The sequence below is a fragment of the Erigeron canadensis genome, chromosome 3 (assembly GCF_010389155.1).
Source record: "Erigeron canadensis isolate Cc75 chromosome 3, C_canadensis_v1, whole genome shotgun sequence".
Lineage (NCBI taxonomy): Eukaryota > Viridiplantae > Streptophyta > Magnoliopsida > Asterales > Asteraceae > Erigeron > Erigeron canadensis.
Genome location: NC_057763.1, coordinates 25,909,475 through 25,927,117, shown reverse-complemented (window position 1 = coordinate 25,927,117; position 17,643 = coordinate 25,909,475). Strand labels below are relative to the sequence as shown.

General features: G+C 33.1%; 1 protein-coding gene and 1 non-coding gene across 3 annotated transcripts; one reads left to right on the top strand and one right to left on the bottom strand.

Moving 5' to 3' along the window:
* The first annotated feature begins 12,325 nt into the window (after positions 1-12,325).
* Positions 12,326-16,186, top strand: LOC122590652 (calmodulin-binding protein 60 B-like). Of its 2 annotated transcripts, XM_043762831.1 has the most exons (9): positions 12,326-12,517; positions 12,620-12,695; positions 12,833-12,885; positions 13,180-13,664; positions 14,177-14,337; positions 14,447-14,647; positions 14,748-14,922; positions 15,391-15,558; positions 15,683-16,186. In XM_043762831.1, exons 1-9 carry the CDS (start codon positions 12,423-12,425, stop codon positions 15,742-15,744), a joined length of 1,476 nt encoding a protein of 491 aa, XP_043618766.1. In that variant the 5' UTR covers positions 12,326-12,422; the 3' UTR covers positions 15,745-16,186. The 2 variants fall into 2 exon arrangements, with proteins under 2 accessions (XP_043618766.1, XP_043618765.1); XM_043762830.1 differs by having other exon boundaries at positions 15,391-16,186.
* Positions 16,187-16,262: 76 nt separating this feature from the next.
* Positions 16,263-16,381, bottom strand: LOC122594720. Its single transcript, XR_006323082.1, has one exon. It is a non-coding gene; the product is annotated as a U5 spliceosomal RNA (small nuclear RNA).
* Between the last annotated feature and the right edge of the window lie 1,262 nt (positions 16,382-17,643).

The window sequence follows — 17,643 nt, the reverse complement described above, 5'->3', positions numbered from 1 at the left end:
CTTTCCTAGATCAAACCTGTTTATCCTAAAGGACACAACATTTTCATAAAAGCAAGTGTTACCTAAGTAAGATACACACATTTTGATAAAACGTTCTTCATTTTACTTTCATAAAACTTCGTCATATTTTTTATCAAAATATAACCACATTACATATCATCCACAATGTAGGTGTAGTTTCTGAGCACCTTTTATTGTCCGTCGCAGTACAATTCTAGAGGCTGGTCGTGATGAAGAGAAGGCTTCATCAAGGTCGTGATGACGTCATCATCACTTCGTGATGATGTCAGCACGAAGTCGCTAGTTCGTGTGAAGGAGCTTAAAGCCCACGAACAAGATTGAAGTCCAGCCCGTTTAGCAGGCTATATATAGAACACCTAGGTCTAGGGTTTCGGTTAACGATTTTAGTTGCAACAGATTTCGTCCAACGGATCGGTGTAGAGATCTATACACCGTGTCCACCATGTAATTCATTATTATTGTTGTCTCTTTGATTGTAATTCGTAATCATTGAGATGTTTTTTATACGGATTTATCATTGTATTGTAATCGAGATGACTGAATAATAAAGGAATTCATTTTATATCTTTTGTTCTTTGTTCAATTCGTGTATTATATGTCCATTAATTATACAGAAACCTCAAATTCGATTACAATCGGATTCCGCACGTTTGTAGTCGAATTGGTCGCGATTTGAACGGTCCTATGTGTTTCAACACACAACAATCATTGATCAACCCATGATTCCCTTTTTCCCACATTCCAACACATTTCACATCACATCAACGAGTACATACAACTTAATGAACATTTCTTAACATGTCAACATATATAACAACTTAGTCAACATCTCATATCATATCATCATATACCTACAACATAATCAACATCTCATAACTTAGCATAATACACGTAAACATATCCCACATATACACGCTAACACAAGTAGGGTAAATACTCCTAATTGTGCCTATCAACAATAAATCATACTTATAATCAACTTATCATCTTATTAACTTAGATCAACTTTAATCAACGTATCGACTTATCAACATGTCAACTTATCGTCTTAACAACTTTAATCAACTCATCAACTTTAATCAATGTATCAACTTTAATAATCTTTAAGCATTCCGTTATGCTTTTAACATTGGTGGTTAGTCACTCCACCCTGAAATACTAGATCAACGTAACTATGCCGCAAGAAATTACTCAAGCGACCACTTTTTAGTATTCCATCTTGATGGTTAGTCACTCCACCCGGAAATACTAGATCAACATAACTATGCCGCAAGGAGCCACTTAAGCGACCACGTACACACTAGCTTTACAACTAGCACGAGTTAAGCTTAACACAACATATGCTCGAGACTTCTTATCTTTATTAGCTTAGGCTACATTTTCACCTAAACCAATCATTTATCAACATCTTTACTTTACTTTATATTAGCTTAGGCTACACTTTCACCTAAACCAATCACATATAAACATCTTTACTTTACTTTATATTAGCTTAGGCTACACTTTCACCTAAATTAATCACACATCAACATCTTTACTTTACTTTATATTAGCTTAGGCTACACTTTCACCTAAACTAATCACATATCAACATCTTTACTTTACTTTACTTTATATTAGCTTAGGCTACACTTTCACCTAAACTACTCACATATCAACATCTTTACTTTACTTTAACTTTAGGTATATTCATTACCTAATGAGTTTCACACCTACTTCAACGTGTAACCACATTAACATGCACATCTCATAACATTTCTTCGTGTATCTAGTGAACTAGACATTTCATACTTAAGTACACATATAAGCCATCACATATTAACGACATTATCAACAACACATATCTTAAACATATCATGGAAACGTAATTATAAGCATCATACTTTATATGCACATATTTACTTCACATATCATAAACACTTCATGGAAACATCATTGTAATCATCACACTACACATGCATATAATTACTTCAACTTTAAACGTCATCACAACATAATTAACTACTTCAACATGCATATGTTCCCATATAACCTCCCGCATGACCCGGATAACCCAACACACATAAGATAATCCGTTTAAGAGGTTAATTAAAGAAAATTACTTTTGTTGTGCCTCCAGCATGAGAAAAGTCATGTATCTTACCTCGTAGAAGGGTACAACAAATGATAACGTAAGTTACCGAGCTTTGCAAGTATTCCCGACAACCTATAATCATTTAGACAACACAATGAGCTAACAAATACCCACTTACATATGGTCATGACTCACATCTAATTACCTATAAACATGATCCATGATAATGCTTGATGCACCGGAGGTTCGTTTAATACTTTAGAGCTTACATAATTCGACGGAACTTGGTATCCACTCACTAATTTAACCTATCAGTAAACTTGACATCATACTCATCTTTTGAAAGCATTACTATTAGAAAGTAGACTCTCCCACGATTCACGTGGATAGCTTATTTGTCAAAAACAGAGTTACGGTTTGAAAGCTATGCTCATTTCAAGATAGATACTTTTTGAGACTGTACAGTGCTCTCCACAAGGGTAATATTGATCTCGAAGAGACCATCCAGCCCTCCCACCTTGATTTAGATCCCTTTTCGCATGCTCTTTGCACCAATTCGACCCAAAACAAAGCCAAAAGCTTCCCCACGACTTGTAACCTTAAAATTGACATTAAAAACATGTTTCCAATGACCAATTGATGTCATCAAAGGATACGGAAATCAATTGCATCAAATCTATTACCGCTTGATTACCGAAAACCTAATAAACGATAATAAATTGAAATCCTTCATACCCAACCCTTAAGATCTGAATTGATTGGATAAAATCTTACTAAAGAACTTAATTAACAATCAAAGAAGGATTTTATACCTGTATGGATGATAAACTAATCGAAAACCTATGGAAATCACCACCGAAATCACCCGAATCCTTGAAAATCACCTAGGGTTTTGTGTGTGAAAATATTGTAGGGTTTAGATCTATTTCTACAGCCTTTAGGTCGACCAAAAGGACATATATATATGCTGGGGAAACTTTAAAAACTTCACATCTAGGCCCTCGCACTTCGTTACAACTCATTTCGGCCCTTAACAACTCGTTTAACGCAACCAAGAACATTTAACAACTCTTATATCTTATCGGGAACATTAATTAACTTTATAAATCATTATCGACATTAATTTCATTACTTTAAATCACTTTAACACATATCTCACATTAATCATTTTATTCACATAAGCACATACAAAACACATAGTGACTAACGGTCGCTAACGGCAAGTTAACGGTCAACGTCAAAAAGTTTTGGGATGTTACATAGACCTTGGAGGAAGAACATATTTTTCTAAAGCACTTTCTGGAGTTAAACCTTCTACAGGCTCTGGTTCTTCATTATCTTCAACAAGTGCTATATTTTCCTGCACCACATTATCTGAAATATCCATATTATTCAAAGTATGATGGATCGGCTCAGAATTACTTACCTCAGATATCAGGTCTGGACTTGGGTTGTCACTTTGAGAAAAAGACTGTAAATCTTTGGAAGGAGCACTTGAAGTAGTCTACATCTCGGATGAATATTGAAGCCAACTCAGTGTGTCACTTTGATTCTCCCTTTGACCACTGAGTTCCTGAGAGTAAAAATACTTGGTTTCCAAAAAATCATAATTCATCGTAGTAAACATACGACGAGTTTTTGGATTGTAACACCTATATCCCATTTGAGTAACCCCATATCCCACAAACACACACTTTTCCGTACAAGGTTCAAGTTTATTATGAAATAACTTTGGAATATGAACAAAAACATTACAACCGAAAACTTTAGGTTGTAAGGTAGGAACCTGTGGAAGCTTATGATATTCAGTGAGAACTTTCTAAGGGGTTTTCATTTCTAGAATCTTTGTAGGAAGTCGGTTGATCAAATAAGTAGTAGTGGCTAAAGCTTCTGGCCAAAAACTTTTCGGAACTAGAGATTCAATAATAAGGGCTCTAGTCATTTAAAAAAGAAGTCTATTTTTCCTTTCTGCAACACCATTCTGTTCTGGAGTATGAGGACAAGTAGTTTAGTGAACTATTCCCTTTGATTGAAAAAATGATTGCATTTGTGAATTCACATACTCTCCACCATTATCTGTTCTCATAATTTTGATAGATTTTTGAAATTGAGTTTGGATCATAGTATAAAAAACGGTAAATCTATCATATACTTCATCTTTATTTTTTAAAAAATAAATCCAAGTCATCTTAGTACAATCATCAACAAAAATCACAAAATACTTGAAATTATGACCCCCAATAACTGGAGCAAGACCCCACACATCAGAATGAACTAACGAGAAAGGAGCTTGAACTCTAGTATTAGTAGGTTTAAATGTTTACCTATGACTTTTAGCAAGAATGCAGGTCTCACACTCAATTTGTTTATTTAAAGGAAAAAGTTTTGGAAACAAAACATGCAAATAACTAACTGAAAGATGTCCCAATCTTCTATGCCATAACCATGCCTTTCTTTCACTTGTTCCATGAGCCAGCAATACAGATCCACTTTCAATGACTTCATCAACGTAATACAATCCTTTTCTCTCAGTGCTACGTCCAATGATCCGTCCCGTCCTGATATCCTGTAACAGACAAAAAGTTGGATGCATGAGAACTGAGCAATTAACTTCCTTCGTCACATGACTTATTGACAAAAGTTTATGTGATAATGATGGAACATATGACAATTGGTTAAATTGATGTTTGGAGAAATTGTAACAGTTCCCCTATTCATAACATCCATTCTTCCACGGTTAGCAGGCCGTATATGAGTTTTCCGAGGTTTAGAAAATTTTGAAAAATCAGACAACTCATATGTCATAGTATCGGTAGCACCACAATCGAAAATCCATTCTCCATTTGAAGTGTGATCAGATTGGGCCATATATACTTTTGCTTTATAGTTTGGTCCATTTGTAGTATGTGGCCCAACTACAGCCAGCCCACTACCTATATTACAACCTCCTGGTCCATCCTTTTTATATAAAAACCTCTTTTTATATAAAAACCCTCTTTTTATTATCATTATCAAATATGTGTGTATAATTTGGAACAGATATATTAGACACTGTTGCCTTTATCTTCTTACCTTCCACCACTGAAAACCTACCTACCTCGTCTACCTCGACCGTCGCAACCCCACCAAATCCTTTCTCCAATTGACGGCCGTCGCTGCTACCTTCTTTGGCGGGGTTTGTTCGAGTGGTAGTAATAGATGTTTTATCCTTCTTTGAATGGTTATACCGTCGGCCCTTTTTGTTTTCCCACCACCACGCCGGATATCCAACTAACCGAAAACATTGCTCTTTTGTGTGCTTATTCATTCCACACTCATCACAAAAAAAATGTGATTTGTCATCTAGAACTTCCGATTTGGATTTATCGGCTTTGATTTTATCATTGAAGCGGCTGAATTTCTTTGTTACAAAAACTAATCCTTCATCTTCTCTTGCTACTAATCCAGTGGCGATGCCTGATGATTAACCCGTGGCGGTGGTGGTTGCTCCCAGAATATTCTGGTGAGCGGCCTCCTTTCGAACGGTGGCGTAAGCTTCCTCGACTGCTAGGTAATGGATCGGTTCGAAGAATCTCCCTTTTTATGGACTCGAATTTTCGATCCAATCCATTTAAAAATTGGAATAACTTATGTTCGGATCTAATCTTGGCATACGTTTTGATATCATCGGCACACTTCATCGGGTTTGGATCTATTCGATCTATCTCACCCCAAATACCCTGAAGTGAGATCCAGAAATCTTCTAATGATTTTTCGGATTGTTTGATTTCGTTTGCTTTGACATGAAGGTTAAAGGCTTGTAATTTATCCTTGCCAGTGCATCATATCCCATAGATCCTTAGAAGTCCAAAGTTCGATCAGATTTCCAGCGAGGTTCGGTTCTATATTTTCTATAAGCCAAGAGAACACGATAAGGTCCGCTTGTTCCCAAAGTTCATATATTTCTGATGATGCTTTCTTTGGAGGTAAGTCGGTTAAGTGATTTAACAAGTTCTTTGATTTTCCGCCTATGGCAACTCGAATCATTCGAGTCCATAATGCGTAATTTTGACTATTGAGTTTGAGGTTAATTTGAAGGTTATCGAAGAGTTTTGGGTTTTGTGATTGATTATTTTTGCTTTGTATCAAGTTTGCTAGTTGAAGCATTAATTCGGGATTCGTTTCTGAGCTGTCGGGTTCTCCCATGGTGGCACAGATTTTGAACGGATTTTTCGAAGAATTTAAGCTGTAGATAATGAGACTAACGAATTTGTTAGCTCTGATACCATGTGAGTTAAAGGGTTTCAGAATTGAATTATTTTTTATTGATATTCTGATTGATTACAATTGAGGAGGATATATCCTCTATTTATACAAAAGCTATTATCTAAATATGGTAATAAAGTAATGGTTAAGGAACCGACCCTAATTCTAATTCCTTAATCGACTCAAATTGTGTGTGCTCCAAGTCTTGATCTATTTTAGGGAAGTGATGATCTTCTATTCTGATCCCATTGTCTAACATAAATTATCAAATTTAGTTACAAATTCTAGCTGTTAATGAAATAGGTCAAGATTTTATAAGAATTAACTTAGAAAATTTTACTGTAAGAATTTTATTATTTCTAACTTGATAGTCAATATTTGAGTTTGATTTAGATCTTTTTAGTTTTCACAACACTTCAATTGTAATGGGGTGATGGTGTAATACGGCGAGCAACTAGAGTGATATCAAGTCCTTAGAGGCGAAGCGTGACAAGGCACAAGCTCTTGGGATTTTAGGTACAAACAAAGAGCAAGTTGTTCATTAATCATGCGATTTTTGAGGATATTTTGCAATTTTAGATTAATTTCAAGCACCAAAAATTACAATTTAATTAGTGTTTTGCTCATGAATATTCGCCAAAAGCTAGAATATTAGGTTGTTTTGCTATTTAAAGATGTTTTTGCTACTTAAATGGGTGTCATATATATATAATACTGGATCCATGTCCATGTGATGTGACGGTGATAGTAGTTGCGACGGTAGTGTGGTGGTGGTGACGACAACTGTTAGTGGTGGCAGAGGCTGCGAATAATGTAGGTTATATATAATATTTTATAACAGAGTTATAAATTCTTTTATGGATAAATAAGAACCGTTAAATCTATAATAATATAACTAAAAGAGGTGGTTGGGGGTAGACTTGGCACCCCTAATCTACCTCCTTGAGTCTAATCCTTCCTCCTTATTAATCCTCTAACTTTTTAATATTAATCTAAATTAATTTACACCTTTTGATTTTCCATAACTAATTTATACTTTAACCCCAATCTAAAACAATTAATTTACACTTTTTGGTTTTTCATCACCAATTTACACTTTAACCCAATTTAAAAATAATTAACTTACACTTTTTGATTTTCTATCACCAATTTACACTTTAACCCAATTTAAAAATATTTAATTATACTTTTTGATTACTTTAGAATATTGACTTTGATTATTTTTATATTGTTTTGAAAGTAGTTCATTAATGGTGTATACTTAAGATTTACGATTACATCTTTCTATGAGCTTTTAGATAAAAAGTCGAATTTTGCTATTAGTAAAATTATGATTATTTTAATATATCGACTATGATATTTTAAATCTGTTTTAAAACTAGCTCATTAATGGTGTAATTTTTTAGCCATTGTTATTCTATCAGGGGAAAATGCTACATATTGAGATGGTGTTGAATGTTTTAGTATAATTATTTAGCATGGTGGAACAATTCATCATTTTAGTTTGTGTATGACAGATTTACATCGGATCTTATGAAAAACATGATATCAATTTTAAATAATACATTTAGATAAAACCCTTTGATCCACATTATGTTTAAGATTTAACACAACAGAAGATGGCTTTGCAAGGTTTTTGGCTCGACTTTTTTTTTTATCAAGAATTTATTTCCTTATATTTCTTGCATTAGCCGATAAAATCATTTGATCAACGTTTAGAATGTCCTTGGTTGTGTTCCTTTTTTATCCAGAACAAATTTCCTGGATCTGTATGCAAAAATGTTTATTCGATTCTTATGTTTAATTGTTTGGGGTTTATTTTTTAAAATTGGATTAAATACATAGAAACACACTAAGAGAACTTATCAGTTTTTTCCATGTTTTTTTTTTGTTATTTGCAGGGCACTACCATACATGGCTCGGTCAATAGTGAATACGTGAAAAATTTTAGGAGTATTTTAACCGATAGAGTGATTATCCAACTAGCAAATTTTCAAGTTGATTTCGGTATAACAATGTCATTTGTGTCGCTAATTAAAATCTAGCCTTTTAATGAAATATTTTTAAAAGTAATGCTGATTTACTTATATATAAAAGATTCACATAATACTTTGATAATTTAAAATGTATTTAATAACAAAATGGTTTAGATGATATTAATCTAAAATACCATATATAAATTAATAAAGTTTTGAAAAGAGAAATTTAAAAATAGTATTTATGACATCATAACTAAATGAATTGAAAAAAAATTTGAGGAAAAATATGGAGACACCAAATAAGCTATTTTTATAAAAAGTTGATGTCATCATAATTTTATTTTATTTAATATAAAGATATATTTGAATTTTAATTTTTTAACTTTGATTAATATATTTTGAAACTATCTGTTCATTGAATGGGTCTGAACACTAGTAAGTATATATTATAATTCTTTTAATGATTTATGTAAAAAAGGTATATCGAATATTTAATGGGTTTAGGAAAGGGGATATAAGCTTTTCAATTCTTTTGAACTATGATTTCATGCTCAGAAAGAAAAAAGATACCATGGGCGGCTTTCTAATTTTTTCTTTTTAAAGGTAAATTTCGCTTGAAACTTTATCGTGATTCGACAGTTGATAGTGAGAGGTCTATCATATGTTGTTTTAACCGGATCCGCAGTAGTGAGCTCACTCGAAGTATAAATGCATATTTCAAACATCCAATGGGGAAAACCCCCTATTAATCCGTCCGAAAACATGACGATTATTAGGGATAAACTTTGTCCCCTTAGACTTATACTTGGGTACATCCAAGTTAAATCTTTATAGAAAAACTACTTAGATCTCTCAAAGTAGGTTTTAGTATCTGGGGGTGTAAGTAACTTTTACACTTTTTCTATTGTGTGAATGTAACTTTCATTTGGTTCATTGTATGTAACTATCTTGCTAAATTGAACGATTAATGTAAAAGTGTATACGTGACACACCATATGAGCTGTCACGTAGAAGTTTTTGATTGGTCAACGTAAAAATTTTACATTAATCATTCAAATTTAGTAGGTTAGTTATATACAATGAACCAAATGAAAGTTACATTCACATAATAAAAAAAATGTAAAAGTTACTTACACTTCCAGATACTTAACCCCTCAAAACTTGACTGAATGAGAATTCCAACTTTGGGACATGTAAGTCATCAGGGCGGGGGAATACCAAACATTTAAAGTCATTATATAATCTCTTGTAAGTTGTAACCACCAAGTTATTTGCCAAGAAGGAATTTCTGCCAGATAGCATATGAATCTAACACAATTTTGGAAATTTGCACTATATTAGTGACAAATTTGTTTTCTTATAATCTTATTTATAAAGGGCATAAGTGCATAACAGTTAGACTGTAGCTGGTTTTTCATCTTTCCTAGCCCACTTTTGTTCATTCATCTTGACTCATTACTTCGTCAAAATAAGTTTTTTAAACTTTTTCTCGAAACACATTTATTTTAAGTGAAAAATTCTATTGAACATATTAGATATCTACAAACCTGTATAATGACTATAATCATATGAGACTCTCTGCAAAGATGTTTTTGGGGTCACCCGTTGCCTGAACCGCAACTCTAGCTTTCGATATCAAGACCACTTTATCATGTATTTTATGTATTTTTTTCTGATTCAAATATTACAATAGCATTAGGCCACCTTGATGATGGTTTATTGCTTGATACTTGTATTTAAACTTTATACATTCACGAAGTTTAGACAAAATCAGATATACATACTTAAATAGTAACAAGAATTAATTAAAGAAGCACTAGTAATCTGCCATAATAAAACTTTAGAAGTGAAAACACTCTAACAACATCTAATGAAGTGACCCCCAACATCTAATGAAGAATTAATTAAAGAAGCACTAGTAATCTGCCATAATAAAACTTTAAAAGCAACCCAACATCCCTTTTCATTCAAACACTTATGTTTGACCATTAGTGATTTTCCCAGAAGTTCACATTGAAGTGACCCCCTCTTACAATTGTCTGAATAACAAAACGACATCGACAATGACAATCCGTCAAACACATTATACTTTAATGATTTTGATACACCTAAATCTATATCTTGTCCTCAAATACTTTGCTTTCACCTTCAAATATATATATAGTTAAGTCTCAAATAAGCGTTAATGGACGACTATTCAAAAATAAAATCAACGTCCAAAATATTATTGAAAATCAAATAAAATAAAACACATTAATTATGTTTGTTTTGTAATAGTAAAATTAATTAATACCAGCCACACTAAAGCGTGTTTCCACCTAGCTTCCTTGTAAGATCCTTTAACACTAAAAATCAACATCAATCTACTCACCACCTACGCGTTTTGACTCAAATTGTTAGTATTATAGAGAGTAACTTGTAGCAACTGTCTAGCTATATATATTTCCGAAATAATATATTCTAGAAAATGTAGTCGTTTAACGTTATTGAAAAAGCAATAGATCGAGCATATTCTCAGTTTCGTATAAGGTGTTTTAGTGTTTATAAGAATGATCGATCTAATTAAGGGTAAGTAATTTAGTTTAAGTTTTAATATACATTCAAATCTTCACGAATTCAAAACTACTATAACCTTTTTTAGTCTTAGCATAGCTAGTTCTCACGCGCAATTGTAGATTTGTAGTCGTAGAGTTTTTGTATTACTATTAGTTGAGTTTACGGTTATAAGTTTGCATTTTGGAGCATTGTATATAAAAGTACAACTTCCTATAAAAAATAAAAATAAAATAAAAAAATCTTAGATATAAAAGAACGAGCATTTAGTTATCGTATCAATGGTGATCAGGGCGCCGCCATTACTACCATGAGCAGACATATTAAGAAATAAATTTTTTGTGTAGCATATCTCTCTTATCAAAAAAACGACTTAAAATTTTAACCAATATCAAATACGGAGTAATTAAATCTTTTTTCTATTTTAAATTGCACGCATGTCTTGAATCACAAATGTTTTAAGTGAAATTTATCTAAATTCTCTCAAGATCTAATACCTTACTAATTAATGAGCCACCAACTCCATTGACACAAGAAACATAAAACTGCAATTTAGTTAACAATACTAAAACATGTTTGCTTATATATGATCCACGCCATTAAACCATTTTCCAATATGGTTATAGTGGGGAAGAATTTGAATTTGTATCTCATCCAATAAGAATTGTAAAATAGTCACACGGAAAGAAAAAAAAAACTATTTTGAAAAGCAGACACGGAAATTGATACTGGTTAGATTTGAACAAAATTCTTTGATATTTATCGTATATCTATCAATCTATGTGATTATACACCATAATGATAAATCAACCTAATTGGTGTGTCTAAAGTTGTGCCTAATTGTAAGATGATGACATGTGGAAAAATCAGGGGGCAAGATTAGGAAAGAGAAATAGAGGAATCCACATGTCAAATTCTTAAAGTTTTTTAAACATATCTTTAGACACATCAATTAGGTTGATTAATCATTTTCCTTATAATATTATTGTGGGGGGTAAAGGACATTAATTTTATTTTAGTTTTGTAGTTGGTAATAGTGGTACTTTGTTAGGTACCTTGCCTTCCCAAATATACGCGGCCTGTCACTTAATATTTGTATTCATATATCAATATAGAACTAAATCTTATTATCAGCATGCAAAAAGAGTAGTATAATTCAAGCAATCTTGTTGGAAAACCATTAATAGAACAAAATAAAAAAAGAAAAGATCCTTTGGTGTGCCCAATGAACTATAGACTTAGGAATATCCAACCCTTTGTATATATTTTATTAATTAAAAAGTGACAAGCCCACACCATCCCACACTAATGTTACACGTACTTTTTAACTGTTGGATCGAGTTGATTTTTTTATAATTATGTTAGTTGACTTGGAAGCTTCATCGAACCTTCATGTCAACTTTTTCTATATATAGGGTCGTTATATATGTAGTTAAGTCTAGCTAGCTTTTATTCTATGTACCATCATAACTTTGTTGAAGTTAAATCAACTCTTACATAAAAGTTGATAAATAGTTATAATCAGATAATTAGTCATTTGTTGGGTGTTGATGGTACTGAAACGACCATTAGGCGAGGCGGAAGAGGAGGGTCGTCGTGAACTTCTTAATCGCGAAACTAGGCAAAGAAATCATGTGTCATCAAAGTAAGTACTACTTGTTAAGATTTTGTGATCATTAGTAGTTCTTAAGTAATACTATTTGTAAGTAGTGTTGTAATTATGGTTTTTTTTTTTTTGGTTTTGAAGTTTTGCTAGAAATGTTATGCATGAGCTTTCAACTCAGGATTTTGTCTCGACATTGGAACCATTGATTCGAAGATGGGTAAGAGAGTTTCTTGAACAAATTTTAGTAGTGAATTTTTTGAGTTATATAAATAATCCAATTTGCTAACTTTTAATGACATAGTGATAACGATTTTGATTGCTAATTAATTGTACGTGATCGCTTTTGTTTAATAGGTGCGAGATGAGGTGCAACGTGCCTGTCAAAGCTTCTGTTGCTCATCACCAAGGTTAGATCTCCATTTTATTCACATTAAAGTTTAGTTTAATTATTTTTTTTTAAAAAAAAAAAGAGAGAAAGAAACGAGTTACTGAATGATACGTGACAGTTGTGCATCAAAATTTGAGCTTGAGTGTATCAGATATACTTTTTCTATGCTAGCACAAATATCGATGCACAACTTTCACGTATCGTTATCTCATTCTTTTCTATCTATTGTGTCATATATATGGTTTGTTATAAAAATAATTAACGAACCTATGTATATATTTCTTAAGAGATGTTAATATCATTTTGGTCACAGATCGCCCTTCAATGCACTTGAACCATGTGGAACAAGTACATCATTGCAGCTTCGTTTCGTGACAAAGATGCCTCAGATGTTGTTCACAAACAGCAAGGTGGAATCTGAGGACAATGGTGCTGTCAAAATAGTCCTATTTGATACCGATTCTAATAAAATCGTATCATCTGGACCTTTGTCGTCATCAAAGGTACAAATCGTGCCACTTGATGGTGATTTTACCGTTGATGATGATGAAGATTGGTCTCAAAAGGATTTTGAGGCCAAAGTTATTTATGCAAGAGATGGGAAAAGGCCATTAGTGGCTGGAGAACTAATGATGGTTTTGAATGAAGGAGTTGGGGAATTAGGTGAAATCTACTTCACCGATAATTCGAGTTGGAGAAGAAGTAGGAAGTTTCGGCTTGGAGCTCATGTTAATTCTCGAGTACGAATTAGAGAAGCTAGAAGTGAGGCTTTTATGGTTAAAGATCACCGTGGCGAATGTAAGTCTCTTCTTGATGTCTTGCACTTATTTATCATTATTTTTTATTTTTTTTGAACGGCTTCATTTATTTATTACTGTTGAAAAGAATTCAACTGAGGACTTGTTATAAGTATCCGAGGTAAAAAGAATAAAAAAAATCGACCCGTTAATAAGTAAATGGGTTGGAGGTGTTGATTTTAGTTTCTTATTGATGGGTCGATATAATATGGGTTATGTTTAACATCAAACGTCAAATCAATCGATATATTCAACTAAAAGGGGAATAATAGAACTTGTCAAATGGATCACATAACCGACCAAAATCGTTTTCAAAAGTCATAGAGAATAATCTTCTAAATCGACTTTATTCAAAAATTTAGATTAATATTGTCACTTTGTAATCATAGATGTCACGTTCATTATCAGTAAGTTTGACTAAAAACTGTATTTGTTTGGTCAACCCATCATTTGTAAGCGAAAACGACATGTTTTGACCTGTAGCTATGAGTAATAGAATTTATCTTGAATCAGCATACAAGAAGCACCATCCTCCATATTTGGTTGATGACATATGGAGGTTGGAAAAGATAGCCAAAGACGGTGCCTTTCATAAGCGATTGGGGCTGGAAAGAATACGTACTGTGAAGGACTTTTTACAAATGTATGTTACTAATGAGTCCTCACTACGCAAGGTAATATCGTGTTAATAAGATACAATTATATCATTTTGGTAGACATAAGTAGCCTTTATGCGAATTTTTCATGAACGGGACATTTAATACTTTGTTTTGAACAACACAGATACTTGGCGGGTCATGTAACAAGACATGGGACACAATCATTAAGCACGCAAATGATTGTATTTTAGACGACAAATTGTATATGTATAGCTGTGGTGGAGAAGGTATTGGGCTTTTGTTTAACTCGATTTTCAAGATCATTGGTGCAACCTTTGATGGCCAAAATTACTTGCCCATGGAAAAACTTGCTGCATTTCAGAAGGTTTATTTCCTTCCTAGATTCTATATACTATTTGTTTTTTATAAAGCATAGTATTATAAACTTATGATACTTATAGTTAACTTTTTTGTGTGATATGCAGACTGTGGTGGAATCTTTAAAGCAACAATTATACAAGAATTTGGATGGCATGTTACCCATGGTTGATATGTCCGTTTTTGAGGTCCCGATGCTAACATCCAATTTACTTGGTGACGCTCATAGAAGTGGTGCTAGCTTACTTCTCGAGAATGGGAATATCCCGGCTCTACTCCAAGGTATATAAAGTTTCTTTATCTTATACAATTCAAACGGGTCGAGTAGAAAAGACTAGCTAAAAGGGGAATGGGTCGAACGGGTTGAAACGTTGACAAAGTTTGGTTCTAATACACATATAACATCCTATATCATTTTATTCAAAGATTTAGATTGTAGAATTATATTATTTTGCTTTAACAATAACTAACACATCATTTATCAACAAAAAGTAGACAAAATGGTGTTTGAAGGTCAACTCAACCCTGCGCGGTCCATTTTGACCTGTACTAAAACACTTGCCTGTTTTGGCTTATAGGCAAACTCACCCGGCTCGCCCATGTTTCCATATATATTCACTAGAATCCTTGATCACGAATAACAAGACGTGTTTTGTATACATTCATGAAAGCTATGTCAAAAGTTTGAAAATTTTAAAACGAGACTACAGTATTACGGTTTATCAATGCTAATGAAAATGTTTTATGCAGATCAACCACAAATGCAGCTGGCCTCAGCCCCATATATGTTTGGAGTCGATAACAGTAGCCAATACATAGCAGAGGGTTCTTCAATGCAACTTTATAATCCAAGGAACCAACTTATGCAAAAAGAATTTAGCGGCGGGCCTTATGGTGAAGGCTGCAGTTCTAGCTCAGGTACGATATCTGGTCACCTGGCTGCTGAATTTGACTTTCAACTTGGGGCATCATTATGGCAATCAAATGAAATGTGCAGTACTCCATGTAACCAACCTGTAGATAATTTTTCCTCTGATTATAGTATCCGGTTCTCAAGAAACGGATCACCCAGGGGAAGGTGGTGCAAGATTCGGGCAGCCATGAAGTGGGTTTCTGTGATGCGTGATTTGGCTGAAAAAAGAATGGCCAACCTGTATCCGTATCTCGATTTCTGATCTTTAATATGTCATAATGTACCTCATTCGGGTTGGAGGTATGCATTCTTGACATGGGTTCGATTAATAACTTAATATGTTCCTTTGTTCTTTATTTCTTCATTATTTTTCTCCTGCAACAAGGGTTGAAACTTGTTTTTATGTTTGTAAAATAGACGAAAGAATGTTAAGTAGTATAATTGTAAAAGCAGTTGTACCAAATAATAGGAGGTAAAGTTTCTCCTATGGGGTAACTTTTTGTGGCTGGATCTGTGTCTTGCGATCGCCATTGTTTCATGCTTTTACAGTTTTACTACATGTATTCAAATGTTATGTAATCTTGATCTTCAAATAATACTTCTTCTGTATAATAATATAGCATTTCGTTCCAAGTTTGTGACAGATTCAAGAGATACTAAGGTTGTTATATAGAACAAAAAAAGCTTTAAAACTTGTGATTGGTTGGAGTCCTTTCAAATAAGAAAGAAACTCTCCAAAAATTGGTGTATGCCACTTTATACAACGAGCACACGGTATTCTTTAGTAAAAGGCGAAAGAATAGTTCGCTTTGTGCTCATTGCATGGCTGCGTGCCATTTCAATGTAGCAGCTCAGTGCAATTTATAGAGACGCCCTCACTTTGTAATCCCTAACCAACCGATGTGGGATAACCACAACTCCCACCTGCCAACCTTCCCTTTGTCATTTCTAATTTTCAATTACAATATCCTATGTTTGTCAAGAGACAATGACATGACGAGATAAACTTAAACATAAGATATATAATCGATTGATGATCGATATAAAGATAAATGTAATGTAAATATTATACATTCAGCTGTATAGTGGACTAGTGGTGACTTGAATAAATTAAAGCCTATTGGTCTTGAAGGCCATTTCATCCAAATTTCATGTAGTCTAGGCCCAGTAGTATATGGGCTACTTCCCTTATTACTTTCAAACTTGCTCTTATTTGAGTGATTTGAGTCTACTCCCAGACGCCCAGTTGTAAGTAAATCGGCTCATATACATTGTTATAAAACCATACCAGACCAGCCGGTTAGACCGGTTGGACCGTGAACCAACACATGGCAGTTTATGGTGACCGACTGACCGGTCTGGTTTAAGATAATTCAGGTTTTTTTTAAGGGATTAGTTTCCTGAAATGTAACTATCTTTGACCGAATATTTATAATAGGAAAAAACTAAAGTTATGTGTATTGTATGTAAGTAACTCGAAAAAAATGTTTATTGTATGTAAGAAAACATACGTGGTAACCATATACAGGTGCCACCTGTCAGATTTTAATTGGTTGAAACGAAATTCTTACATACAATAAACATTATTTCGAATTGTTTACATACAATACACACAACTTTAGTTATTTCCTACTATAGACATTCGTTCAAAGTTTCTTACATTCCAGGAAACTAATTCCTTTTTTTAGGGATAACCACAGAAAATATAAATGAACTTTACTCGATTTCACGAAATTAGCAATATCTTTTGAAAGTTTTACTTTTTAGAAAGCATCTTTTGTTTATTAGCAGAAAAAGTAACATGTGACCTAGTAACCTGCTGAAGTATCAGTTTGATTTTTAATTCACGAAATTAGAAATGAACTATAGATGAATTCACAGAATTAGCAATGTTATTATTTTAATTAATAATTATAATAATAAAGCACTTTAATAAATAGTAATATTAATATGAGATTTGCTAACTAGTGTTGGGGCATTAGTTACGGTGCATTAAATGAAGTATGTATTTCCTAAATTATTAAAAATTACATTTAATGCTCATTAATTTAATCTGATAACTACCATTTTTATATAAATCATAAATACAT

Excerpts from the sequence above, each read along its gene's own strand:
- LOC122590652 (XM_043762830.1), top strand. The coding sequence starts at position 12,423 with ATGGTACTGAAACGACCATTAGGCGAGGCGGAAGAGGAGGGTCGTCGT. Across the intron at positions 12,518-12,619 it reads AGAAATCATGTGTCATCAAA|TTTTGCTAGAAATGTTATGC; the intron begins GTAAGTACTACT and ends TTGGTTTTGAAG. Across the intron at positions 12,696-12,832 it reads AACCATTGATTCGAAGATGG|GTGCGAGATGAGGTGCAACG; the intron begins GTAAGAGAGTTT and ends TTTGTTTAATAG.